This window comes from Melospiza melodia, chromosome 2 (genome assembly GCF_035770615.1).
Source record: "Melospiza melodia melodia isolate bMelMel2 chromosome 2, bMelMel2.pri, whole genome shotgun sequence".
Classification (NCBI taxonomy): Eukaryota; Metazoa; Chordata; class Aves; order Passeriformes; family Passerellidae; genus Melospiza; species Melospiza melodia.
This window is the reverse complement of record NC_086195.1, coordinates 61,145,868-61,173,866: the sequence shown is the minus strand read 5'-3', so window position 1 is coordinate 61,173,866 and position 27,999 is coordinate 61,145,868. Positions and strand designations below refer to the sequence as shown.

At 47.0% G+C, this 27,999-nt stretch overlaps 1 protein-coding gene across 1 annotated transcript; it reads right to left on the bottom strand.

Annotated features, from left to right (window-relative positions):
- Window positions 1-734: 734 nt before the first annotated feature.
- ATP1A1 (ATPase Na+/K+ transporting subunit alpha 1) lies at window positions 735-27,643 on the bottom strand. The gene is made up of 23 exons (XM_063148382.1): window positions 27,423-27,643; window positions 19,822-19,926; window positions 18,568-18,627; window positions 17,369-17,572; window positions 16,905-17,018; window positions 16,262-16,396; window positions 15,979-16,096; window positions 15,278-15,546; window positions 14,077-14,275; window positions 12,579-12,688; window positions 11,062-11,196; window positions 10,341-10,533; window positions 9,685-9,860; window positions 9,017-9,153; window positions 7,570-7,720; window positions 6,860-7,028; window positions 6,125-6,279; window positions 5,659-5,782; window positions 4,728-4,873; window positions 4,471-4,601; window positions 3,792-3,893; window positions 2,619-2,710; window positions 735-2,174 (listed from the first exon to the last, which is right to left on the bottom strand). Exons 1-23 carry the CDS (start codon window positions 27,432-27,434, stop codon window positions 2,146-2,148), a joined length of 3,066 nt encoding a protein of 1,021 aa, XP_063004452.1. The 5' UTR covers window positions 27,435-27,643; the 3' UTR covers window positions 735-2,145.
- Between the last annotated feature and the right edge of the window lie 356 nt (window positions 27,644-27,999).

The window sequence follows — 27,999 nt, the reverse complement described above, 5'->3', positions numbered from 1 at the left end:
AAGGATGTCAGGGCACAGTGGGGTGAAGCTTTCCTCTAACATGAGTCACTGCTTGTCCAGACTCGGCTTCAGAGTAGTTTTCTTTTGGAAGATGGCAACTAAACTGGTGAGTCACAGCATGAAGTGCAAGAAATGCTCCTGGACTAGTGTGAGATGTCCAGGTGAGCTGGAACTCCTGAGCAGCAACTGTAGCCAAAAAAGCATTCCTGCAAGATGTGGTTGGATGTGTCTGGAAAGGAGCCTCAACTACAGTGCAGCACAAGGACAGCCCAACAAGGAGCCCTGGGGCCACTGGGGAGGGGGTCAGCTCTGGCCAGGATGCTCTGAGCAGCAGCTGGACCTTCAGGGGTCCCTCCTCACCCACACCTTTGAGTCTCAGTGAGAAGCCCAGTGCTAAGGCTGTTTAAAGCTGAAATGTCAGGGAGAGTAACAGGACTTTTTTTTCTTCTTTTTTTTGCCAGCATCTGAAAACCAACACTGATTTTGCAACTTCACTGCAGCGGGCCTCAGGCACGGACCATAACGTTTAAGGAAGTGTAATGCCCGAGTCAAGGAAGTGTCACGCCTGGGTGGACTGAGTGTCATTTCTGCGTCGCCCCTCAGTCATCATCAGACCCAGTAACACACATCCCACCTTTTTTGGTTCCTCCCTTAGTACAACTCATCATCTCCCCTTCCCAGCTGGGATCACCGCACGCTCAGTTGCATCAATTCAACTGTTAGCATGGGCAGACTCCAACAATTGGAAGACTTTATTATTATTTTTAATCATCTCCAACTGGGGGTTCCACAGTAGCGTGTCCAAGACAAAGTGAAACAGTTGCCACCCTCAACTTCTGATTTTTTCCCTCCCTAGTGCTTTCTGAGTTTATATTGCTCAGTACATGAGGTAAGCAACCCAGCTTTAAAACACCACCTTAAAAAACCAAAAATTTATGAGGAAAGAGGGATGACAACATGGAGTTTTAATTGCAGAGCCTTTCAGTGCTGTGGTTTAGTGATCCTTTGCAGAGATAGACACATATCTAAGAGGGGCACAGGCCAGTAGTTCAGGAACAGGGCTTGAAGCATCTCCAGCTTCCTTTAGCATAACAGCACGAGGAGCAATGAATAGTTAGGACTTCATGGTGACTGCCCACATGCAAAAGGCCAGCTCTCTGACAGAGTTCTCACAAAAGAGAGCCATACAGGCATTAACAGTAAATCAAAGCATACAGGAAAAAGGTTAGATACTCAGAGGGAAGCAGCATGACTCACTTCAGCTCACAGAGGCAGCTCAGACCCCAGACAACAGCAATGCCTTCCTCAAAAGTGGAGGATGCAGAATCCATGATCAGCCCCTGCCCTCATTCCACAGGAGGCACGAGTCAGTATGAGGACAGGGCATGTGCCATGCACAGAGGTCACCAGGAAACACTATCCCTTGCTTGGCTAAGCAAGCAAAAAAATCGGTGTTGATTTTGAGAACAAGGCTGCTTGGATCCAAGTGCCAGTCAGTGGAAGCTTGCTCTCAGTCAGAACCCAGCATAGAGCCCCTTAAGGCAGGCCAGCTCTTCTCTCCACTCAATGCTCCATTTGCTCAAAGAAGCCAAGATGCACAGCCAAGGAAGCTTCCTGAGCTGTGAGATCCAAGTGCTGGCAGCAGTTTGTCACTTTAGGCAATGAGCTTTTACACATGCTGTTGTCTGTGGGTCAAGCAGCTCTGCTTCCCTATTACAAAAACAGGAAGCCAGGGACTAACCCTTGCACTCACCACCACACCCTAAGCCAGGGTGGAGAGGCTGCCCTGAACCAGTTTTTGCCTCGAGAAAAACATTCACCTAAGACCATGTGGGGGCATCCTCTTATAATCCATCTTTATTTGTAAAAATCCACATATAAAATCTTCGGTTTCCTTTTACAAAAACATAAAGGCACATAAAACTACTCAAACTCTCATCCCCCTGGACTGATGGTCGGACACTTCCCCCCCACCCCAACCTCCCCCTTGCTTTCTCCTCCAGTCCATGTTTCTTCATGTTTCCTTTAGTTTTCAGCTCACTCCTGCTCAGACACAGTACTGCTCTTGCAAAGATGAAGTATGCACACAGGGGAGATGGTGGAGAGGTGGCATGGGCTGTGCGTGGAATGTTTTACAGGTACTTTTTAGTAGTAGGTCTCTCTTTCCACCCAGCCTGAAGGAAAAGGAGGGAGAAAGCAGAGTTAGTCTCAAGGCAAACCAAGTATGAGGCTCATGAGAGCTCCTTCTAGGTTCTTGAAAACTTGTACTGTAGCACCTGAGCTAATAAGTGACCTGCCACAATGGGGAAATCTTGCCAAATTTATATTCTCCAGCTTTCAGGAACTCTTCCAGCTTTCTAGAGCTATCCAAGCATTAATCAGTCTTTTCCATCTACTTCAGCGCATCTATACTTTTATATAATGGGAAAGAATGTAGAGATAGCAAGAAGGCCTTAATTTGAACTAACTGCACAATTAATGTTGAGGAAGGGGAAAACACAGCAAAATACAGCCCCAAATAGTGTTCAGGGGTCCCCAAGCTTTGCTGGGGTTTCTGGAGAACTCAGCAGCATGAAGAGGTGGGGAAGGGAACACAGAGGTGAGCAGCAGATTCTTACCGCCAGGGTTGCGCCTGATAATGAGCTTTCTGACTTCATCATACACGAAGATGAGGAGGGAGTATGGGAAAGCACAGAACCACCAGGTCGGCCTGTTTGGGAGAGGAGACAGTGAGAACACGGGCTATGGAGATGCTCTTGGCCTGGCACAGCTGTGACTGGATGGCACACTCGAGGGCAAGAAGGCTGGCATGACCCAGCTTGCCAGTTCAGTCAAGAATCCTCCAAGCCAAGAATTACTACCAGGTTTTCTGCTGCAATAGATTAATTCACTTTTGGATAATAATTCCAACACAAGGTGTGTCATGGCACCTTTGCTCATCTCTGTACCAGCACCTCCCCACCTACCAATCAAGCAATACTTCCCCTAAGTACACAACCTTTGTGCCCAGAGCCTTGCTGGCTGGAACTGTACTGTTTCCCCTCGTGATTTACACATACTAACATCCAGCTGCTGCAGGCACTGGGCAGAGGCCAGCTTTCCTGTTAGGAAACGCTCACACTTCAGCACCCAACTCTTGGAATGCAAGATGTACCAGGATTTATTTTTTTTTCCATGAAGATTTCATGACATTTAAACTTTGAACAGTCCTCTGGCTTAAGACTAAACTCTGCCATGAAGTGTTGCAATGCTGTTGAGCAACACTTGAAATATTGGCACCTTCCCAACCATTAGGAAAGTTAGTGTGCATCAACTGGTCATCTGCATCTACGCAGCAGCTTTTAAAAGACTTTACTACTTGTTCTCTTCCCAAGGGATGTAGGAAAAAAGCACAAGACGTCATCAGCAGTTCTTCAGTACCCAGGAGTCATCTGGCCTATGAATCACACAACGCCACTGGCTTTCTTTGGAGGTGCAGTACCCTTCCCATAAAAATACACCAGGAAATAAGTGCAAGAGGCAGCTGCACTAGAGCACACTGGTACTGAAGTTCTATCACTGATTTTTAGTGAGGCACTGAACAGGAGGCTCCTCATAAACATTCCACACACAGTGAAAAAAAAACCCCGTGTGCCACAGGACAGCAAAGGATCACAGACACCCTCTAACCTGAACTCTTTAAGACTAGGTTTGATGCTCCACTGGTTCACAACTACTTTTATCCATCTCCCCACACAAGCACTATTGTTCTGTGGTACAATCTGTTACACAAAAAGCATGATGCAACTTACTTCAGAGGATACATCCTTAGAGCAACATCCATCCCAGGGCAGTAGGACAGGAAGGCAGCCAGAGCAGTCTCCTCAAAGAGACCAAATATTAAGATCTTGTTCCTAGAAGAGACAGGAAAGAAGTCAAGAACAAAGTACTTTCAGAGATTACCTCCTAAAAAACAACCTAGCTGCCACATGGGAGTGAATGGAAACAGACATTCCAGTCCAGCCCAGAAGGTGGGGACCACCAGGCCATCCATCCAAGCCAACTGCAGAGTTACCATGATGGTATTTTAAGTCTTTTCAGAGACAGCTCATTATCAAATCAACCAGCAATTACTTTCATCACAAATTCAGGAGGCAGCTGGAGTTTATGCCATGAGATCTCTTGATGTACAAGATCAGGAGATCAAGGCTGTGTGCTGGAGTGTCTGTGGGCTAGTGAGGTGGGCTAGCTTCCACAGACAATGCCAACAGACAATGCCAACAGCAGCCACCATTTCTTTGTCTCAGTGTCTCAGCCTGCCAACAAAGTGCCATAAGAGAGCACCCAGTCTTTTACCCACTACCAAGGCAGTCTTGGTCAAGACTTCTGCCCAAACACCCAGACACTGCTGGGATGAAGAACTAGAGTGCTGTGCGCCGGAGAACACACAGAGTTCAATTCTCAATCTTCTCCATGGACAGGCTGACTTACTTCATCCCCTGCTGGAAGACAGAGTTTCTCCGAGTCTTGCAAATGATCAAGTCTGCCCACTGCACGACCACGATGCTGACAAAGAAGGCTGTGTGGCAAGTGAACTCCACTATTTTCCTCTGCTCATAGGTCTAGGAAGAAGACAAAGCAGAGAACATTTGTTCAGACACACTGCCTTTGCTCTCTGGTGCTCACATCAGGTTCAGCAGATGTTAATATTCTGCCTGGCAGCCTCTAGGCTGTGCCTCAAAACTCACCCATTGCTGCCCATAGCTGTCTTCCACATCATTAATCCACCTGTCATCCCACTGAACTCTGAGCCCTAGCAAGCCAGAAGGCCAGAACCCATTCTCTGCCATGATTACAAAATAGGTGAAGAAACCTCCAAGGGCCTGGATCATACCTAAACAGGTAAGAAAGGATGATAAAACTGATGAGGCTACTGTGCAGAACAATTATAACAGAACAACAGTTTGTAGGCAACCCTAACCACCTTAAAAATTACTCCTTGCAGTGCTCTATGTCCCAAGCAGCAGCTGTAGAAATAGTTCACACTAACATCAAACTCAGCTGTAATCCTTTTGCTGAGCAGCTTCTGCCCCCAACTTTGTACAGAGTTACTTCTGTTCCGGCCCTTTGCTGTGATGGCACCATACTCAAGGACACAAGATAAAACTCCCTTTGTATTCTTATTATGCCTTGCCCACCCCCAACCCTTGCAAAATGCAGTCAAGAAGGTTCCCAAGGTCTGCTGCAATTAAGCCTGAGCTCCCATCCTGTGAACTGGGCACATCTCTGTAGTTGCCTTTAATCAAAGCTCCTAATGCTGTGTGTTTAGGGATACGCTGGAGAGAATCCTTTACTTCTAATTAAACTAACAATGGGATCTATGTTCTTGCTGAACAAGTCTGAACCAGAGGAGAGCTGGTTGCCAGCCAGTTCCTTTACAGCGCTGTGCAATTAAACAAAATTACTGTGAAAGCGATTCAATGGATCAAGCTGCACAAGCCACCGCTATAAGCCATGGGGGAAGAATCATTGCAAGTTCTTTACAGCCTGAGGTTCTGGTTTACACACCCCAAACCTCAACCCTACCAAAATAAGCAGAGCAGTCACTGACTCAAGAGTGTGTACAACCCCTGCTACCACCAAGTTCAAACTGGTGCCAGAGAAAACAGAGCAGCTTACCAATCTGCCCATAGGCCATGCTGATCAGCCGTTCATTCACCAGCTTGTCTGTTTTGGGATTTCTGGGCTGCCTCTTCATGATGTCACTCTCTGCTTGCTCGTATGCCAGGGAGATAGCAGGGACCTGAGGGTGGCAGACTGCTCTTAGAAGAGTTTCAACTCTCCACTGTATTGAGTTTTCCCTGTCCCATGTACTCAGTGCCAGAAACAACACTCCCCAACAAAAGGGATATTCCAAAAGGACCTTACCCCCTTCCCTTTCCCCAGTTTGTCCTTACAAGGAGCTGAAAGATCCTCAGACTCAAGAGCCATGAGATGAATGTGAATAAAAGGAGTATCAGATGGTCCCTTACTTTAAATCAGAACACTAGAGGAAATTATTTAAGCATTTTCCTTCCACCTGTCCTTTCTTTAGGGTACCTAAGAACATGCACATTTTTTCTTGAGACAAAAAAACCACATTCACCATGTCAGTGCCCAAGTCAATGCAGAGGATGGTGACTGTTCCCAGAGGAAGGGGTATGTTTGCAATGATGAAGATCAGGAACGGCGTGATTTCAGGAATGTTACTGGTCAAGGTGTAGGCAATAGACTTCTTCAGGTTATCAAAGATCAGACGACCTGGGGCAAGGAAGAGAGCGCAGGGTAACTCTCACTTGTCAGCAGAAGGCAGCCAAGCAGCTCACAGGCAGCCTCAGTGCTAACACCAAATGGCAAAATGCTACTGCAGCAAATTAAAGGGTTCTCTCGTATGTAAGGGTGAGACTGCTCCACGCACCACAACACCTGTGGACAGTGACACTTTGGTCACAGCACTCAGGGCTCACTGCATACAGCCTTGGTTTCTGGACATCAAGAGCCCCTGGAGGACCCTCTGTTCTGCTCCTGTTTGAGAGCTACTTCTCCATCAGGGAGGAAAACGTCACACTCAGCTGGCAGAGATGACTGTAAGGTCACGTGTTAGGCAACAGCACAAAGTGCTTTTGTTACTCAGCTGCTTCCTACTCTTACCCATCCCCAAAGGGTCATGCAGAACACCCATGGAAAGAAATAAAACCTTGAAGGGAGAAGGAAAAGTGCTCCTCTCCTTGAAAACTCTTGTCATGGAAGCAAGCTCAAAGACCCCCCCAGGTGCCTCTATTTCAGAGGGGATGCTGAAGCATGTTACTTTACCAGCACTGCACACAAGTTATAGACTCACCTTCTTCAACCCCAGTGACAATGGAGGCAAAGTTGTCATCCAGGAGAATCATGTCAGCTGCCTGCTTGGAGACATCTGAGCCAGCAATACCCATAGCAACACCAATGTCAGCCTTCTTCAGGGCTGGGGAATCATTCACACCATCACCTGTGACTGCTACAATGGCACCCTAGTCACAAAGAGAGGAACAGCAAGACTGAAATCATCACGTAAGACATGTTTTTGGCAGAAAAGTGTTCTCCTACCTTACAGATGAAGCACAAAAAACTATTTCACCTTGCTGTAAAAGAGACCTCAGTTCCTCCTTGCCCTCCCCTCACCCTTTCCCTGTTCTGATCAGGCTCATCAAGGGAACCATGCTGCTCTCTTGAAAGGAGATACTGGACAACACATGAGCATGTTGGATCCTCCTCTCCCAAGCACATCCAGAGAATTTAGGAATTAAGTTTACTAATGAACATCCTAGGATCAAAAGAAAGCCTCAGTACAAACTGAAGATGTTTTCCTGTCAGACCCTTATATTTATGTATTGTAGAGCAGCCTGACATCAGCAGCTGAAGGCTGCTGACAGACAGATTTAATCTGGCTCTTTACATGAGGGCACTGAGGAGACTTAGCCCTAGCACTTCAACAGCAGAACAGCCTGGTAGTTTACATATAAATGTCTGGGCACTTCTCTACTATGACATCCTTACTCTCCCTCTCTTTACCTGTCGCTGGCAGCCTTCCACAATGATAAGCTTCTGCTGAGGAGATGTCCTGGCAAAGACAATTTCTGTGTGGTGAAGCAGGATGTCATCCAATTGCTCGCTAGTCATGTCCTTCAAATCTGAGCCATGAACCACACAAGCTTTGGCATCCCTGAAAACAAGATAAGGTATGTTTTATTTTGCAGTAAGTTTCTCATTAGCTGAACTTGCCCCATAAAAATAAGGTTCTTCAGTGCTCTGAGAAAGACCAACTTCTGCTATGACTAAATACTAATCTCCAGGCAGCCTCTGCACAGAGGTTGGATGCTCAAAATTTTGAGAGGCAGATGAGGAACACCAAGAAAAAGACAACAAAACAGAACCAAGCAACAGACAAAAACCCTCATGAGCAAATTAATTCTTTCCATAGCTTTCTAAAAGGCATCAAAGCAAAGACTAGTTGTTCCCACAAATCTCAGCCTCTCTCAAAAAAAAGGAACTCCTGGCTCAGGTAGTTAGCTTCCAAGGTTTCAAGAGATGCTGCTGTCTTCAGCAGGCAATCTTTTTGCAATAGACTGATGACCATGTGACTGGTGACACATGGTACCTCACAGAGTGTTCACACCATGCAAGTTCCAACTAATTTACACCCTTTGGCCACAAAAGCATGCAATGTTATATTTAGACTGGTTTGGTACCCTACATGCTGCAGCAAAATACCATCTCTCTCCAGCCCAGCATACCATCCCTTATAGGTCTAGGAGACTGTCCACACAGCTCTTGACATCACCCAGTTTAGACAGGGAAATTCCTTCCCCACCCTTAGAGCCAGCTGCTGACCTGCTCAGTCACAGAGCCCGGCCAACCCCAGCCTGCACTGCTGGGTTTTGAAGTTACCCTCAAAATCTAAAAAGAAAAAGAACCAACCAAAAAAAAAAACCCCAAGCAATTTCATTTCACAGGGTGTCTCTATTCACAGTTCATAAGCTACATGGCTGTCCTCCAGCCCAAACACAGGCTGGGTCAAGCTAAGCAATGCAGACAGCCCAGCCATTCTGCAAACAGCCTACTTATGCCAAAGCACATTTTCTGAGGATGCCTCAGTCCCAGCTAGGCTATGAAGACAAGCATTAACCCTTAAGAGGAAGGAATTCCCTTCTTACATTTATTCTGCTTGTAGCTACACACTAGTGTCAACTCCTCTACCTGGCATAAATCCTGCTCCCTTTGCTCTCCTACAGTCTTACTCTTAAGTATTTCCCACACACAAGACACGCACATTTAATGCAATCTTTTGTGCATTCTTCACATAACTCATGATACACATTGCAGAGCAACAATATGCTGAGCTAAGCAAACGCCAATCTTTTCGTGTACAGAGGGGAGATGCTGAGGGATTATCCAAGGCAAGGAGAGAGGCAAATGCAGAATTCTTTGAACAGGTCTGGCCTTTCCCAGCAGACATTACCTAGGGTTGACCTGGCTGACAGGAATGTTGAGTCGAGCAGCAATATCTTCTACTGTTTCATTGCCCTCGGAGATGATGCCGACACCCTTGGCAATGGCTTTGGCTGTGATTGGGTGGTCTCCAGTAACCATGATAACCTGAAATGCAAACAGACTGCCATGGAAGCCTTGCCTGCCCTGCAGAGCAGCACTGCCCTAAAGGCAGAGTCCCTTACACTGGAAAGGCCACACGTCTTTTGTTCTACTTGCGAGCCCTAGTGCAGAGCAAGTCTGAGGTGCAGCCTGTAACCTGCTACCACTATGCAAGGGATTGAGGTGGATAGAAGACGAGAAATTGCCCATGTTGAGCTAATGGAGCTAGTTCTGTCTCCAGCCTGTGCTTCCTTCTCATTTTAGTCAGTACTGTGGCACTCTAAGCCAAATCATGTGCTTTGGGACACCATGCTCTCAGCACCTGCCAGGGCCCTAGCAGTTTGGAGTTTCACTCATTTTTCAGTTCATGAACACACAACCATTTGTATTTAACTTGGAAATTAAGCCTGAAGTAGCAGTAGTTAAATCCTGATCAATTCCTTCATCCACTCACATTACAGTAATACAAGAGGTCAAGGAAGCCCTTTATTTCCCCAGGTATGAAGTGAGGTGATTTTCAACCCAGGAATAAATTACCTTGATCCCAGCACTTCTGCATTTGCCAACAGCATCCGGCACAGCAGCACGAGGTGGGTCAATCATAGACATCAGTCCTACAAAGCAGAGTTTCTCTACAGGGAAGTTGAGGTCGTCCGTATCAAACTGGAAGCCTTCAGGGAACTGATCATCAGGCAGAGCCAAGTGGCAGAATCCTGTAACACATCAAACCCACATTTACTTTGTTCCTACACATCAGGAGGCAGAGAGTGAACACTTACTGCTTCTGCAAACAGCTGTGCAAGAATAACAGGGCAGCTTAGGCAGAGGTTTAGCCAGGGCTGTTGAGACAGGAGTCACGCTCCTATCCCGATAGCTACCAGCTGTGGCTAGGTGCCCAGACACAGCCTGGTTCCCGTGCAGTGGAATAAACCCAACACTGTGTGGTCCCATGGAAGGTCCCAAATGCTTTGCTGCATTTTGATCTACATGACTTCGCTGCTGACTTCACAGACCAGACCCTGCAGGCTGACTTTTAGATTAAAGGCAAGACTGTCCCTACATGGATTGCTGAAGTGACCTTAATTCTATGGTTACACTGCAGGAACAGAGTGACCCTTCACTTAATCTGTGAGGACTGCACAGGAACATGAAGGACCAATCTTTTCCAAGGTAATCAGGCTGTTTTTCCTTACCTAACACTCTCTCCCCAAGGCCTCCCAACTCAAGGTAGGCATTCTGAAAAGCATCTTTCATTTCCTCATCCAGTGGTTGCTCTTTGCCATGGATAAGAATAGTGCTGCAGCGATCCAAGATCCTCTCTGGAGCTCCCTTCATCACCAGCAAGTAACGGGATTCTGATGGATTAGCGTTTTTGTGGATAGACAGCTATGGGTGGAAGAAATGAATCTGTTCCATGAACATGTACTGTGAAGGACGCAGTAATCAACATCAGTGTTCTGCAACTATGGCAGCTCAGGGCCATTCATGATACTCTGCTCTAGTTTTCATTTACCCACACTTTAAAGAGGTTCACAAACTAAGGAATCTGAGCATTCTTTGGCATTAATGTGTAACTGCAGGTGTTGTAATGACCTGTTCTGCATTCAAGCGTCACCTGTTAAGGTCACTTCCCAGCAGTTCACTCCTATTCCCAGATCTGAGTTACTCCATGCTCTGTGCACTACTGCTACAAAGGTTGAGAGCATGTCTGATCCTTTGTTAGCAGCTAACACCTTAGTGTCAGTGCAGCTCCCACAGGTGCAAATATGGTAAACTTAGATTTATAGAACAGTCTTCAAGCAAGTAATGGCTAGACAAGATTTGGGTGCCAGAACAAGTTTTCAGGCAAACTGTGTACAAATTCACACAAGCACTTCACACAGCAGCTCTCCTTTCAAGAGCACACCTGCTTACCTGGTACTTGTTGGTAGAGTTAAATGGTATTTCCACCACTTTGGGATACCTTTCTCTCATCTGCTTGACAGAACCACAGCACAATTCAATGCATTTCAGAAGTGCAGACTCAGAGGCATCTCCTGCCACAGCTCGCTGAGGAAAAAAGACAACTATCAAAACATACAACCACAGAAGACTGGATATTTAAAACAGATTTTAAGTGTAAATTCACCACAGTCCAGTCCCAGCTTCTACATAAGATTATACGAAAGCAAAGAATAAATAATTCTATTATCTAGTACCAACAAGTACCACATTTCAGAAAGCCAGGCCTCCCATCTTTAGAGAGCAGCAGTCTTCTTGTGACAAAGTCAAGAAGCCCTTTAAAAGGGTTAGAGAAAGTCACATAACCAGGTACAGTCAGTCCAAGTGAAGCCAAATCTGAGAACTACTGTAAGCTGCTTGCCATGAAGAACAGCTAATGTGAGATGAAGACTGACTACATACACACAGAAACTTCCATGTGCCCCCCCACTCCAAGATAACATCAGCTTATCAAGGCACTGGGAGAAATTTGATCTGTCCCTTCCCCATAAAGGTTAGCACTGGTAGGGATGGGGGTTCCCAGCCCAGGAGATCTGTATGTGCTCAATGTCCTGGTGGAGCTTTCTTTGCTGCAATTGAAACCAAGTGTTTCTTGCCCTTCTGGACTCTCCTTATCTGTGAGCTATTTTTTCCCCCCATTTCTTTACTATTTTTTGGTATCTAAAGACTTCTCAAAACTTCCCTGTCCCAAGCCTTCCTTAAACAGGAAGAACTCCAGCTCTTTAACTTCAGGTCACATTTTGTAGATTTAAGATATGGTCAGAGGAGTGCTGGGGAAAAATAGTTTGTTCCATCATCTCTACTACCACTGCATCAGAACACCCCTGGGAATAAGTTTACTAAGCAACATGACTAATACTTGACAGATTATAAGCACTGTACGATTAATTTCAGCCTTGGCTGGGTCACAGTTCAGAAGGAGGAATGTGAACTGGTGCTATGCCAGCATTTGCACCAGCACTGAACCAGTGAAAGCTCAAGGAGACTTGCCAGTGAGAGCAGACTGTCTCTAGCCAGTCTCCCCCAAGCACTGCTCCCCCTGCTCTGATGTTTACTTCTCCCAGCACCAGGTGTTTGTAGCTTTGAAGTGTACAAATGCCAGAGATAGCAATTCCTGGAACAACCAGATACTGGGAAATGCCTAGGAAAGCTTTCTGTTATTTTCCAGCCCTATGCGAAGTATCTGGCCTCCCAAACTGAGTGTAGATGGCAGTGGATGGCAGGGATTCTGCTGTGGGAAAAATGCCTTTTCAATCCCATCTCCCCTGCCCACAGCACACCTCCTCTAAGAGTGCTAGACTGCAGAAAAGGTTAAGAGTGACAGCTACCTCCACTTTGCAGGTTCATGTGACCCACAGGATGTAATCTCACCACCACTATGAGAGGATGGTGGTGAGGAACAAGACCAACATTTTTTTGGGGGAACTCACCTTGAGAATTGGTACATTTTCCTGGCCAGCCTGAAACACAGCACGGTTACAGAGACCTGCAATTCTGGACAAAGCAGTCCAAGTGGCTGAGCTCTTGTCAAAGGAAGCACCTGGAAGCAGAGGAAGAGTGTCAAAAAGCCACCCCTCAAGAAAGTCACATAAGCTGAAAAATCCCACAGGTTTAAGACCAAGAAACCTTTATCTCAAACAGGAAACACTCAGAGCATCACTGCATCTCTTTCATTCCTTCTCCCTTCCCAGATGCTTGATGAAGAACTGATTATTTTAAGATAGCATCAGTGTAAGAGAACACCTCTGCTTTCAAGATTCCAGTAATGGCCATATCCAGCAGCAACAGAGGGACACACTGACAAAGCCAAGGAATTCTGGACAGATAACACTCATTCAGAGGGCTTGAGAAAAGGATGCTGGGTTCTACCTCCAGCTTGTCTCACTTTATCTATCAACCCAGGAACTGGAGGAAATAGCTCCCAAAGGAACAATGCTTAAATAAAGAAACTCTCTCATTCTGGCTATTAAGTTGGCTTTAAATGAGATGAAGAGACAGTTAACCGATAACCTAACATACTTTCCATTAAGTGAAATCTTCTAGGTTTACTTTCACTGCAGCCAAGCCAACCACTGCCAGGCCTAGGGCTTCCAAAAGATCTATTTATAGCTCATTACTTTGCATTAGTGTTAAATAATGTGGCTTTTTAAAGCAGTGCAGACAAGCACAACATTTTGGACTGGTTCAGGGCAGGGTGCAGCAGCACCACTGGAAAATGTTTATGCTAATAATGTATTGCAAACACAGCATTTCACAAGGTAGACAACAGCTAGGAAACTCCCGAGTTTCATGGTTGTACTGAACAGTTTGGAGAGATAAGCATTTCACTCAGTTGTACAGCGCACAGATTTGAGATTCTTATCAACTAGGAGAAACTTCCTGCTAAAGTCTTACATGCATAGCTGGCACTATGTAAACACAACCTGGATGTTCTGGGAAAACCTCTGTCCAAAGACAACCATCTAGCTCCACATGGGAACTTGCCATCTATGTCCAGCCTCAAGTCATTATTATCAGGCCCAACACTTCTGCTGTCCATACTTTCAACAGACTTAAGATTGAGCAATTTCATCAAGATATATTTTAGCAAAGATAAGCAGGTACTTTGTGAATATTTCTATGTACAGGACAAACATATGGTGCTGAATATTCAAGAGGCTCAAATTCCAGTGGAGTAATTCTGCACAAAAGGCAGGCTAAACAGAGTTTAAGGATTAAACAGAATCATGGTCCAGTGCCAAAGCTTTCTATGTGTCATTTTAATTTTTTTATGTTCATTCTAGACTGTACATTAGAAATCCATGCATTGTGATCATCACTTGGACTGAAGAGCTACAAACACAGGTTCTCAGAAGTACCAGTGTCCAGGCAGGCGCAGAAACAGCCATTTTTTAATGAAATGCCTCAAGCACAGCAAGGCTGTCTTACCACTCTGGTTCTCTGTAGTGTCAGCCTCATGGATCTGATTGTCAAACCACATGTGGGCAACTGTCATACGATTCTGTGTCAGAGTGCCTGTTTTGTCAGAACAGATGGTGGACGTGGAACCCAGGGTCTCCACGGCCTCGAGGTTCTTCACCAAGCAGTTCTTACGAGCCATACGCTTGGCTGTTAGTGTCAGACATACCTGGGGACAACAAAGAAGATGTCAGGCTAGATGCACTAGTGCAGTAATAACACTGCTATCCAACTCAATGTGCACATGGAATAACTACCAGCTCCCAGGCCCTGCAGTGATTGCCTAACTCCTTGCTCACCCTGACAGTGCAAAATAAACAGCAACACTTCAGCTCAGGTGCTAGGTTTAAATGACATTTTCCTCATTACAAAACCTCCAGAACAGGCTTCAGCCTCCTACTCCTCAGTGTATTAGGAAGGAAACATGCCTCAGACTAACATTTCAGTCAAAGTTGCCACCTCCTAACTATAAGAGTTCTCAAAATAGGTGAAGGCAAGCCACATATGAGCAGGCCTAAATTAGCTGTGGTGATAAGGCTTGCAAGTTGCTAGGGTAGAAAGAAAGCAACTCCAGCTAACTTTCTTGCTGGAGGCTGTTATCTGGTTCCAGTTCCCAACCATTCACTTCCTGGCTTGGTTGCTACTCTGCCTCCTAAGGCAGCAGGGAAGCATTTTCTTCTGTCTACCACCACTCTCCATACACCTAGAACACCTAGATACTCTCACGACCTCTCTTAGGGACACCAAACTTCCAGAAACCTGTGACAGATCCCAGACCAAAAGCTGGGGCTGGAGTGAAGCCTGCTGGATCCTCTGGCAGCCCTTAAGGACTGGAAGGGTTGATGTGCATGTGGGTTTCTGTTGGATGTAGCAGGAAAACCCCATATTGCCACTGAAAAAGGCAGGACTTAGAACTCCTAGTCTTGCTCACTTCAGCTGTATGGTGCCAAGCTTCTGGGCAGGTATAACTTAGGGACCCCATCCTTATGAGAAATTGCTGCAGAACTCGATGTTGATTCATGAAATTAGTTAAAATACACTGAACTTATAAAGCCCAACCCTCCACGCTCACCTTCCATTACTTCAGTGTTCACCTCTCTGAATGCACACTGAGATAAAGCACTCCACTTCCTTAAGGACCAAATTCACTCTTTTTTCCAACTTCACTCACCGTAACCGTTGCAAGCAGCCCTTCAGGGACATTGGCAACAATGATCCCAATGAGGAAGATAACAGCCTCCAGCCATGTGTACTCAAGGATGAGGGACAGGATGAAGAAGGAGACACCCAGGAACACAGCCACTCCAGTGATGAGATGGATAAAGTGCTCGATCTCCATGGCAATTGGAGTTTTCCCCCCTTCCAGTCCAGAAGCCAAACTGGCAATTCGGCCCATCACAGTGCGATCCCCAGTGCTAATGACAATGCCACGGGCAGTGCCTGGAGGAGGGATAGGTTTGAGAAAACAAAAACAACACAGCTTAATATCCTGTAGGTGTGGAAGAGATGTCCTGGGTGGGCTTCAGCACAAAGACCCCCATATTCAGAGGTGCAGCAGAAGTCCTGCCAGACACGTCTGACATTCCTGCTTCTTGCAGCTGCAGTACTTCATACAGATCTACCTCATGGTTCATGCTACGTTATCTGCACTTCAACATTTTTTACTTGTAATAAAACAGGCTGGAAGACACACCACACAGCTGCTCCTCTGAAAGAAGCAAGAACAAAACACCCAGCAGTGCTGTGGAGTCTTTACCCACTCTAGAGTAGTGCAGTTGGAATGGGCAAGGACTTTGATGGAACTTCCACCCTGCTTATCTGTACAGCTCAGTATCATTGCTCATACCTCAGGGCAGTAGGAGACACACATACCTTCCACACAGTTGGTGGAAAAGAAGGCAATGTTCCTGGTCTCCAGTGGGTTCTCATGGGAGAAGTCTGGAGACCTGGTCTGAGGCTCTGATTCACCAGTAAGTGAGGAGTTATCCACCTACATACAAAGAAAGTACTTTGTCATACATGAGCAGAGAGATGCCTACTAAGTACTTTCCCCATACTTCTCCTCCACTCCAGCCCCAATTCACAGCATAGAAGACTAATTCATCCTCCTTCAGAATGAAGTTTCCCAACAGCCTGTCACTTGTCACTACTGTACCTTGCAACCATGTGCAGATATGATCCGAAGGTCAGCTGGAATTCTGTCTCCTCCTTTTACCTCCACTAGATCTCCAACTACAACACCTTCAGCATTTATGCTCATCTTCTCACCATTTCTGACTACAAGGGCTTGCTGAAAGGCAGTGAAGAAACAATCTGTGTCAAAAGCAATTCTTAGGAAAAGGCTCTAAAGATCTGACAATCTTTTATGCTGTGCTTCTACAAGGTTTTTACTAAGGTGTTTATATCTGATATATATGTTATTTAAGAAAAATAAGTTATTTTTTTTTTCTTGATATTAAAGCTCCTTGTTACCAACATGACAGTGTGATAGTTATGATCCAGATTGTCCATGAAGGAATTCAAACTTTAGTGCTTATCACACCAGTTATAGAACTCCCCAGACTACAGAGAAAGTGTCCTATGATAGTTAACAAGCTGGTGGAACCCAGAGGTTTTCAGGAACTACCTTGGCCTATTAGCATAGCTACTTGGAGCAGTCTCTCAGATCCCTCAAAATTAAGAGCTAGTAACCCACATTAACAGCCAGGCCCTTGCAATTGCAGATGATGTTTAAAACAATTCATACTTTTAAACAAGCTATGGCTTGCCAGACAACAAGGAAATTATTTATTCCATACCTGAGGCACCAAGTTCTTGAAGGACTCCATGATCTTGGAACTTTTTGCTTCTTGGTAATAAGAGAAACAGCCAGTAATGATAACCACAGCTGCCAACACAATACCCAGGTACAGCTGCAAAGAGCAGAGAAGTGAGTCAGAGGACAATCTGCCCGAAAGGCTTCCAGTTTGTCCAAATTATTTACCTGGCATTTGAGTGCCCCATCACAAACATGAAGGTACTTGCAGTCTCTGAACATTTTGAACACAAAGGCTGTCCATAAGATAGTGTTGTTAACACAACACAAAGGAAGTTGCCTGTTCATTTCATTATGTGGAAGCACTCCAAAGCACGTTAAGCTCACACATTGAATTTCCCGTGCTTATGGGAAAAGCTTCTGGACTGAATGCTTAAAGGAAGTTAATCTGCCTTGAGCCCAAAAGGCTGCTCAGCCTGCCTTGGAGGTAAAGACATTTTTACTTACGTTGTCGTTGTTGGGCTCCTCCTCCATCAAGCTCTGTATGCCGTAAGCCAGAAAACACAGAATAGCACCAATCCAGAGCAGGAGCGAGAATCCTCCGAAGAGCTGCTTACAGAACTTGACCCATTCAGGAGTGGTGGGCGGGGGGGTGAGGGCATTTGGGCCATCACGAGCCAGGATCTCCTCTGCACGTGCAGTAGTCAAACCCTACAAGAGAGGTTTCTTTTTAGGCATTGTGCAAAGACCAACTGCACAAGGTAGGTCTGAATTTGCTCAAGTTCTACCACAGCAACAAGGAACTGCAAACAGAAAACAGAGATGTCCAAAGCTGCCAGGGTTCCACAACACAAGTGCAGCATGTGAGAGCTGAATGCCAGAACAGGAGCTAGAGGATGCTGAATGCCACTTGAGGAGCCTGCAGGCCATGTGCCTACGAGCACAGAAGAAGGGCAGGACAAGAAGGTTACAGCCACAGACTTTGGAACAGCACAGCGCCATCCACCCTCATCAAATTATGGAACAAGTGAAAGCTGGAGGCCATAAAAGTGATGACATGTTGGAACAGCTTTCCAGGAAGTTCAGCTTTCAGAAGCCAAGATTTTGGACACAAAAATGCAAATCGCTGTACTGTTTTAAAGAGCAGACTTGATGCTAAATGCAATCATGCACAAGAAATGCATTAAGCAAAGCAAACAACAGCAGAGGTGTAAAACCACTGCAGTGCTTCTGCACTGGACTCTAAGGTAGCCTAGGACATTTGCACACCTCTTAGTGCAGAAAGGCAGAATTTTAACTGGTACTCGCCGTCATTAAGTCTCTGGCCATATGCTAGCTCTCTAGACTATATTTGCAACATAACAAACACTTGTCCTCATTACATGCTCGTCCGGAAAAAAATAACACCAAGAATCAACTTGACCTTGAACGACTCAGAGGCAGATAAGAGTGACTTTGTCAGAAGCAAAGTTGCTAAAGTATTGCAGTCAAGTTGTTCAGTGGGAGGATAAAGTGAAGTATTTGTGAATTCAACAGTTCTCCTAAAGCCCGAGAAACTTAACTGGAGGAGGGGAGATTAAGCACAGAAAGAAAAAAACACCATACCAAAATCAGACCACCCAGATCTCCCTTTGTGAAATGCTCTGAGCTGTGGCTGTTTCTTTTCAGATCAGGGCAAAGAAGGAAGGAATACAATGTTTACCTACCCGATTCAAATCTGTTCCATATTTACGATGAAGTTCATCAAGGCTCAGCTTGTGGTCATCCTGAAAGACAAATGGTTGGAAGAGAAAAGAATGTGAGAAAAGAGCTCAGCAATTCCACCTCCCACCCCAGGTTTCCTATCTGTAATGGTGTGATAGCAGGACTCTAGCTCATCCTTTCTGTGAAGAGAAATCTCAAACTCATTCTGGAATTCAGCATAGTCTAATCTTTAGCATTCTTGTGACTATTTGGATACTTGAAAACTTATTTGAAAAAGTACGACTTTCAGTGCAGTCCTTACACCCTCAGCAGATTCTGTTAAACCTCAGTGGGTGGTTTTTTTGGGAGGTTGAGAGAGGAATGGGAAAAAAAGGAGTTGGGAAGGTAGGAATGCACTGAAGATTAAACCTGTAATTTCACACATTTTTAAGTAGTGCTGCCATATTAAGCACTACTTTGGGGGAAGTGTTTCTTTCCCTAAAGAGGCTTCTTTTCACAGCCTGGCTATTTTTCAGTTGGATTGAGTTGGTTCAGAGCAGTGCCTCACTTAAAAACTTGCACTGGAGGAGCAGATGCTTAAGGTACACATGTCTACTGAACACAGAATGTAATCTGAGCAATATTTAGAATCCCCTCTTCCTAACAGAGGGGTCAAAAATGTTAAAGCGCAGTCTCAAACCCATTGAGCAGAACCAAAATCTGCATCACCTTTAAGGACAGCAGATCTAAGCCAGATGATGCTCACAGACAGATACAGCATCATCCAACTTTCACAGATGGAGATGGGAGAGACTCCCCACAGCCTCAAAAACATGATTAGAAGGAGTAACACTGAGGTTAGTCTGAGCAGAGGCCAGCAGTAAATGGAGCTGTGCAGCCTCCACTCCTCAGCTGGAGTGAAAACAGCAGTCCCACTCACATGACAGCACAATAAAGCCTGTAATGCTGCTATGCAGAGCTGAGGAAATACATCCATACTGTGCTATGGGTAATGCAGGCAAGCACAGACTTAGGTTCTGTGTCAAGTGCCTTTTGAGAATTGATGTTGCCAGGGTCTACTGTGTGCTCATCTTGATGCTGAAACACTCACAGCACATCTGACTTGGGGACAGAGGGGATGAGAAGGGAGATCAGCACCTTCAGTCACACCATACTGTCAGCACACCAGCTTGTTTCTCTTTTAGTCAGATTAGGGACAGGGCTTTGGCCATTGCAAACATCCTTAGAGCTGCTCTTTCTGTGCCCTGCACTCTTACCATCACAACTTCCTTTTTAAGTTCATCCATGTCCCTCTCCTTCTTCCCCTTCTTCTTTCCGCCATGCTCTGATGTAGCAGTGGGCTCATACTTGTCTCTTCCAGCCTGCAAGGGAAGATTCAGCATTATTAGAAACATCTTACAGTCAAATTCCACAGCAGCAGACATGAACTATACACACACAAGACTGCCAGGCAGACAAAATTATTACAGTTTATTAAAGCTGTCTACCTAAACTTCAGTAAAGCCTTTGACACTGTTTCCTACAGCATTCTCTTGGAGAAACAGGCTGCTTGGACAAGCCTGTGGCTTGGACAGGTGCACTGAGTGCTGGGTAAAAAACAGCTAGAGGGTTGAAACAAGAAAGTGGTGGTGAACAGAGTTACATCCAGCTGGCATCTGGCCACGAGTGGGGTTCTCCAGGCCTCAGTACTGAGGCCAGTCCTGTTCAATATCTTTATCAGTAATCCAGACAAGCAGATCGAGCGCATCCTTAGTCAGTTTGCAGATAATACTAAGTGGGGCAGGAGGGTTGATCTGCTGGAGGGCAGGAAGGCTCTGCACAGGGACCTGGACAGGCTGGACTGATGGGCTGAGACAAACAACACAAGGTTTAACACAAGGTTAAATAAGGCAATGTGCTGAGTCCTGCCTTTGCATCGCAACAACCCCAGGCAGAGCTACAGGTGGGGACAAGAGCAGCTGGAAAGCTGCCCAGTGGAAAAGAACCTGGGGGTCAACAGTGGCTCCATATGAGCCAACATGTGCCCAAGAAGGCCAATGCCATCCTGGCCTGTGTCAGCAACAGCGTGGCCAGCAGGACCAGGGCAGTGACAGTCCCCCTGTGCCTGGCACTGGTGATGCTGCACCTTGAGCGCTGTGCCCAGTTCTGGGCCCCTGACTGCAAGGAGGACATTGAGGTGCTGGGGAGTGCCCACAGAAGGGCAACAGAGCTGGGGAAGGGTCTGGAGCACAGGTCCCATGAGGAGCTAAGGTTGTTGAGCCTGAAGAAAAGGAGGCTCAGGGGAGACCTTACTGCTCTCTGCAACTCCCTGAAAGGAGGCCGTAGCCAAGTGGGTGCTGGCTTACTCTCCCAAGAAACAACAGGTCAAGAGCAAATTACCTCCAGTTGTGCCAGGAGAGGTTTAGATTGGCTATTTGGAAAAATTTCTTCACAGAAAAGGCTGTCAAGCCCTGGAACAGGATACCCAGGAAACTGGTTGAGTCACCAGCAGTATTTAAAAGATGTGTAGATGTGGCACTTGGAGAGATGATGTAGTGGTGGACTTGGCAATGCTGGGTTAGCAGTTGGACTCAATTACTCTAATGGTCTTTTCCAACCTACATGATTCTACAACAGTCATGCCACTACATTAAATAAAAACGAGCTAGTGAACAGAGAAGTCTGCTTGGCATCATGCCCAATACACAGACTAGACTCAGACATTGTACAAGCCTAGGAAGGAGGTAAGCAAGCTATACACTGCTCAGGCAGTCTTGACGTGTGAGCCCTGGCTCAAGCTGGAAAAGTGACGAAGAGCAGAAGAAACCAATTCCTGAGAGCAAACGTATGTTTCCTTCAGCACATTAACTCCTCCTCCTCCTCCCTCCCAGCCTTCCACATCCTCTGGTGAGGAGGAGCAGCCTAACAACTGTAGATAAATAAGAGGTGGTACCTCTGCCGGTCTATTCTGGGGGCTAAGTTCCAACACTTTGATTCTCAGTTTGGCAAACTAGCTGGCCAGTTTACACAACAGGAATCTGCTTTCAATTTATGGCAGTTTGAGCAGCAAGAATGGTATACAAAGCAGCAGTACACTTCTGCAGATTCAATCTGTGCTTAGTCCTGCTTACACTTCACAGAGCAGATGATTTGCTTAAAGCCTCTTTATTCAGTAGGATTTTTAGTCACTTTTATTATGGTGAATTCTACATGAAATCATGCAAAGATTTAGATCTAGTCATAATGGGGTAAACAAGCATCCAAGGACAAACAAATTATGACTTAGTGCACATAAACATCATTTAATCTTCTGTTCCCTTCTGTGTGGGACCAATTACATCCCCACACTCTGCCAAGTTTTATGTGATGAGATTTTCACCTAATAAGATCTCTGAGAAGAACTTTAAGATGAAACAGCACTTAGTGGCACCAGAGTCAAATCTTTAATGAGATTAAGAAAAGGTTTCAAAGGCACTGCCTCGCTTGTTCTTTGCATGAACACCTCAAACCACGAACTGGATGCCTAAGAGCTGGATTCCTGAGTGACCTGGACACAGGAACTACTGTTTGCATCCAAGACCTGTCCTGATGAGCAGCTAGCACAGGAAATTATTATCTGTTTTGGGAGAAGTACAAACCAAAACCAAAAGTGAAACTGCACCAAAAAAAGAAGAATGACCATTACTTTTCTGAAAGAACCCATCAGTCACATCTAGACAAGGTTTTTTATTACTGTGCTGAGAAAGCTCTGTGTGCAACATTCTGCAGCCACAGTCACACACATAGCCATAGTCACATGCACAGAAGTCTCCCCTTGCCCTGCTCAGTAAAGGCAAGCTTTGCATGCCACTGCGGAGCTGTGCAATGGAAACAGTTTTTAGTAAGTACAGCAGAGCAAAGCTATTTGCCTCCACTGATCCAGGAAAAGGACACAGAACTCCAGACTGTCAGCATTCCTGACATTCTCTTCCCTGCACCTAAACTCTCATTTCCCTTCTTTAAAAAAGTGAAAGCCACGGTGCTTAAACCAGCAAGGTCCTCGCATTCCTGCATCACAGGAATTTGCCACAGGGCAATTCACAAAAAGCCACCATCAAACATCTCTCTCCTTCAGTCTCTGAAGGAAACAACTTTGACTTCTGCTGGAACTATGGCAGACAAGTCCAAACACGGCCCTGCACAAAACACATGCCTCTTGATTGCTGCTTGAGATGAGAAATGATTCCTAATGAAGGTGAAGGAGCTAGTGCCTTGTCTGACCACTCCATCACCTCCAGCTTCACCCCTTCTCCACAAGAAGAGCTTGGCAACTGCTTGCAAGTGATCTAAAAACCTCCTGGTTTTTTGAAACTACTGTGAGAAACCCATTTTCTCATTGGGGGCAGTGAATAACCCAGGAATATAGGAGAGCTTAGGCTTTTTCAGCTGCAGCCGAATCAATCTACAAGTGGGCAAACATGAAAAGGCTCATTGCCCTTGTTCAAGCATGATTTGCTTTAAAAAAAACCAGCAACCAAAAACAACAAACCCAAAAACCCCAGTGATCAGCTCCAGTCAGAACAAAGAGTGGATAGAGTTACTTGTTGCTTTAAGCACCCAAGTATTTGGGTCTTAGTGGAGTCTATCTTACAGAGGAGGTCAGCAATTCCCCAGCTTGGGGAAAAAAAAAAAAAGCACAATACTTTCAGTATTTCCCTCTGTTGCTTTATTACTACATCCCACCCTTACTGAAAAGGTAAGTAGGTAAGTCAGGAGAATCAGCTTCAGCTCCTGTTACAGGATCATTTAATGCAGAATCTGAACTTCCTGCTCAATCATTCAAATCTGAACTTGACACACGCTTCAGAGTCCAAGTCCTGCCCCTGTTCTGTGCCTCCGGGGCCATTGCCTCCCTTCCTGCAAGATGAGCCCAATCAGTTCAACAAAGGCTTGTGCTGGCTGGGCTGCCAGGGGAAGAGGTTTTCATCCCACCTCGGCGCTGTAGGATTTCCCTGCTCTCCCCTTCTTTTCCTGTTATACAAAGAGAAGAAGGCCTGTGGTACTCCACATCCACATCTTATCACGATTTAATCACATGGCCTGAACACAAAGGAAGGTCTGTCTCATCAGAAATGTCACCCCTGTTCCTTGACTTAGCCCAAGAACTGACTCATCAAAACTGCCTCAGAAAAAAAAAACAATGCAGCTTCTTTTTTTTCCATGCAAGATTTATTTTTTTTCCACTGGCTTAAGCACAACATTTGTACACACCAGTGTAAGAAGTTTTATACATCCCCCAGAAAATCCTATTGTCTTTCGGCTACAGCTGATGATTTTCCGCTCTGGACTAATTGAGCCATTCAAGGCTGATGTTCTCAATACAAGCCATGATTGACCAGGAAACAGGAGGGGTACAAATCAGCAGACAAGCTCAGAAGTACCCTGTTCTAAGATCACCTAATCCAACAAGAAATGTCAAGTAAGAGCCAAAACAAATTATGCAGTCTCTGGAGGCCTGGTCTGTTTTAGTGCTTATGTCATTATAATCAATTGTGCAGAGAAAACAGAAAAGTTACTGTCCTGCTGCCTTATGAGACAGTAAATATATTAACCAGATGAGTCATAAAACTCACTCTGCCTATTGGACTGGAAACTCTGTTCCATGACCCTATGTAATCCTAGCAAGAAATGGAACAGCTTCTTTGGATCCTTCTTACTCCCTCCCAAGAGCTGTCTTCAATCTCCTATCTCGAATCAAAAATTTAAACTGCATCAATTGATCAGACTCTCAGCATCCAGGACAGTACAAGGCAGTTTTTACTCAACAGCTAGTAATTGCTAATTGTGCACTGTCTGCTGCTCCCCAAATTATGAAAGGACAAGCTCCTCTCCCATGAGAAGAGATGTAAACCTAATCAAGTTTTTAATAATCGGGATGAAACAAGGACCACCCACACACCTTAAACACTGTCTGGGTATTAGGACAAACAACTCTACTGCTCTGGAGTTGTGTGAAGACCCAAGAGCAGAGAGGGCTTTCCAAATGTCTTTACACTGCACAGCTGAGTAGCCCATCCTGGGTTTTTTGGTGCTGTGCCAACTACAAAGAGTCGCCTTCCTCACTTCTTTGCCCGTAATAAATGGTCACCACAACTCCAGACATCTCTAGTAGCTGAAAACACATCAAGAGGAGTGGACTGGACGCAGGTTTCCCCTAGACAAGCTGGTGAAGGCTGCCCCTGGGACAGGCCTGGGTGAAGGATGAGCTGCAGCTCTCAGCAGGTGAGGACTGGAGAGGGTTGTACAGCTCACATCACTTGGCAGAGGCCCCTGCCCGTGTTCCCGTTTTTCCAGAAACATGCGCTGACTAAGCCCAGGGTTTTCTTTGGAAAATGGACTATCTCTAGCTACAGTAATAAAAAGTGAACTGTCATAAAATAGCCATAGTAATAAAGGAATGAATAGGATGGGGGAAGGGGAAGGTAATATATAAGATTTTCTTTAATTGCACCAGATAAGGATTGCTTTGATTTGCATTATTTCCCTTCAACTGGTTTCATTATGCAATAAACCTTCCTAGTTTCTGACAGGGGGAAAAGGCCCTTAACTGGGGTTCAAGGAAATCTGAGCTACCTAAGAGGTGTTTCTGCTCCACACAGTGTGCTTGATCACAGCATCCAGCTTCAAAAAGTCTTCACTACTGTTCCCAACAGGCTTCAGGCACACTTTGCTTTAGTTAGAATAATCGAACTAAATGAAGGACATCTCCTCCTCATGGCCTTTAAGGCAAAGCTGACCTCCAGAAATGTCCCCAAGCACACACCACCAACTCCACGCAATGCCTGTGCAGTGAGGGAGATGGAGCGAAACACGCTGCTGTCTACCACCAGCTTCCAGTCGGCTCTGAACAGGAATGAAATCCAGAGTGCTTTCCTCCGCTCCACACACCCCCCCTCGTTGGATAATCTGCTTTCTGGGCTGCGGAGCAGCAGCTGGCCCTCCCCTTGCCCCATTACCATTTAAAGTAAAACAGACTCAGCTTCTCCTCACAGCCACAGAGAGAAGAAGCTTGTTTTCTCACACTTAGGCTCTTTTTTCCTCTTCCATCCCATCATGCACCCATGGGGAAGAAGTTTCCCTTTTGGGCACCCTAACTCAGGGCAGGCACATGCTGCTCAGTGTTGCATCCACACTCCGCCTTTTCCACTGCCTCACTCTCCCACATGCCTGTTTTCCAGGGGGTCCCCAGTCACGCACACATTCTCAGCGCCGAAGGAGCAAATCTTGTGACTTGCTACCAGAAAGCATGAGGCAGCCGTATTATCCCCGCTGAATTATCCCTTGCGGCGGCGCTTCAGTTTCAGGCTAATTGCTTTATTATCCATGCAACCTCCGAAATCTGAAGTGGAGCGAGACAGCTTTCTACATTGGAAGGCGTTTGTACCTTTCCTTAGTCCCACCAAGGCAGGCGAAGCCCCTGAAGCCTTTTGTGCTGCAGTCCTGCATAGACACACAACTCAAAGGCTGCTCTGATCATTTAAAAAAGATTCAGAATACTGCCCTCACTGCCAGATCTCTCCTCAGTGTTTAATCTCCTAGAGGAATTTTACTGTCCATACACCCTGTTGCCTACTGGACTTAAATACAACAGGCTGGGCTGCCAAGCAACAGAAGAACTTCCTTAGGAAAAGGAACCCCATACACAGAACAAGTGCTGAAATCCCACCCCACACAGCCCGTTTTCCAAGCAACCCTCCATTCAGGCACGGTCTTGCAGCTCTCCCTACTACTCACGCAGTTATGTCAACACTGCTGCTGCTGTACTGCACCGATGAGGACAATACAAAGTCAAGTCAATGTTTGAACAGCGCTCGGGAAGCACAGAACACCTGTTGGCAGGGAGCAGGCTAACACCGCTGCCATAGCCCCGCACGGCCAGCCTCTCCTCAGGAAGCAGAGAAATCAGGGAATTTTACAGGAATGCGGCTAAACCAAAAGTAAACACGAACCTACACACCTATAACTACGCAAGACATACCGGGAAAGATTCGAAGTTTTTGGAAAAAACAAATATCCAAGCAGCAAACCCCAGAAACTAGTCTCTAGTTTTCTGACATAAAATGAAATCAGAACAAGCCAAGAGCTGCTTCTGCTCCACACACGGGTGCTGGAGCACAACATCCCCCAACAGCCTTCACATGCACTTTTCTTTAGTTAGAAGATACGGTCTGAACTAAAGACTTCTCCTCCCTATATGAGAAGAAACAATGCTGATCCAGGGGTAAAAACCGCTGCAGGAACCGCACAGCCTTCTGCACCAAGTTATCGCCCCAGAGAACAGGAGACCTCAGCCGGGTCCGCCTCTCTTCTGCCACCATCTCCCATCACACCCTCACTGCTACCAACAGGCAAATTAGCCCTAACAACGCTGAGGGCTCCCCTTCTCCCGCTCCCCCCATGCCGGGCCTCGTGTCTCAAGGAAAGTCTAAAGTACTCTCAGGAGCCCCGGGAGCAGCGGCGCTCCCTCCCCAGCTCCGCAAGGCCACCAGATAACACCAGCCCCGGAGGCTGCGGGCGAACGAGAGGCCCCTCGTCGGGGAGACACGGCCTCCAGGAGGAGCCGGGGGCTTTGGGACGCCGGCTCCTCGCCCCGGGCTCCGCCACGCCCTCGGCCGGCTCTTCCTTCCCGCGGGCGGCGGCGGCGGCCCTCGCACGTTGCTGGGGCTGGCGGCACCGGCGCCGCTCGCCAACGGCCGCGGCCGCCCTCGCACCCGGCCCGACGTGGCCGCCCCGGCCCGGCACACACAAAGCGCAGCCTCGCCGAAGGGAAAGGGGTACCGGCCACCGTCCGGTTCCTCGAACTTCCCACTTCCCGCCCCGGCCCGGCCCCGCCGCTCACCCCCTTGCCCATGGTGCCGGGCGACTGCGTGCGGGTCAAGTGACGGGGGGCGAGGAGCGGGGCTCAGCGGCGCCACGTGTCCCGGCCGGCGCAGGTGCGGAACAATAGGAGCACCCCGGCCGGCGCGCTCCTTCCTCTTCTTTCTTCTCCTCCTCCTCCTCGGCTCCTCGCCTTCGCCGCGCCCCCCTCTGCCCCCGCCCGGGTCGTTCCTCTCCGACGCCGCAACCGCGCGCAGCTCCGGCCGCCGCCGGGTTCCCGCCGCATAAAGAGCCTCGCTCGTCCGCCACGCCCAGCCCGTTGTGGCACCACCCCCGTGCGCTGAAAGGGCGTGAACGGGGCGGCGCTGGGGGAGGGGACGGCGCCGGGGGAGGGGACGGCGCCCGCGGCTGGCGAGGCGCAGCGCCCGCGGGCCTTTCCGCCCTCCCGGGTGCATCTCGGGACGGGGCGCTCACTTTCAGGTTCGCCCGGGTAGCCCCGGCCGCGCCTCGCCGGAGTGAGCTCCCGTTCCGCGGCGGCGCCGCCAGGCCGGGGCTCCCCGGGCCCCTTTCCCGCCGGCCCTGCGGCCGCCCGGAGCCCC

Excerpts from the sequence above, each read along its gene's own strand:
- ATP1A1 (XM_063148382.1), bottom strand. Across the intron at positions 9,861-10,340 it reads CCTTGGGGAGAGAGTGTTAG|GATTCTGCCACTTGGCTCTG; the intron begins GTAAGGAAAAAC and ends GATGTGTTACAG. Across the intron at positions 2,711-3,791 it reads CTAAGGATGTATCCTCTGAA|GCCGACCTGGTGGTTCTGTG; the intron begins GTAAGTTGCATC and ends TCTCCCAAACAG.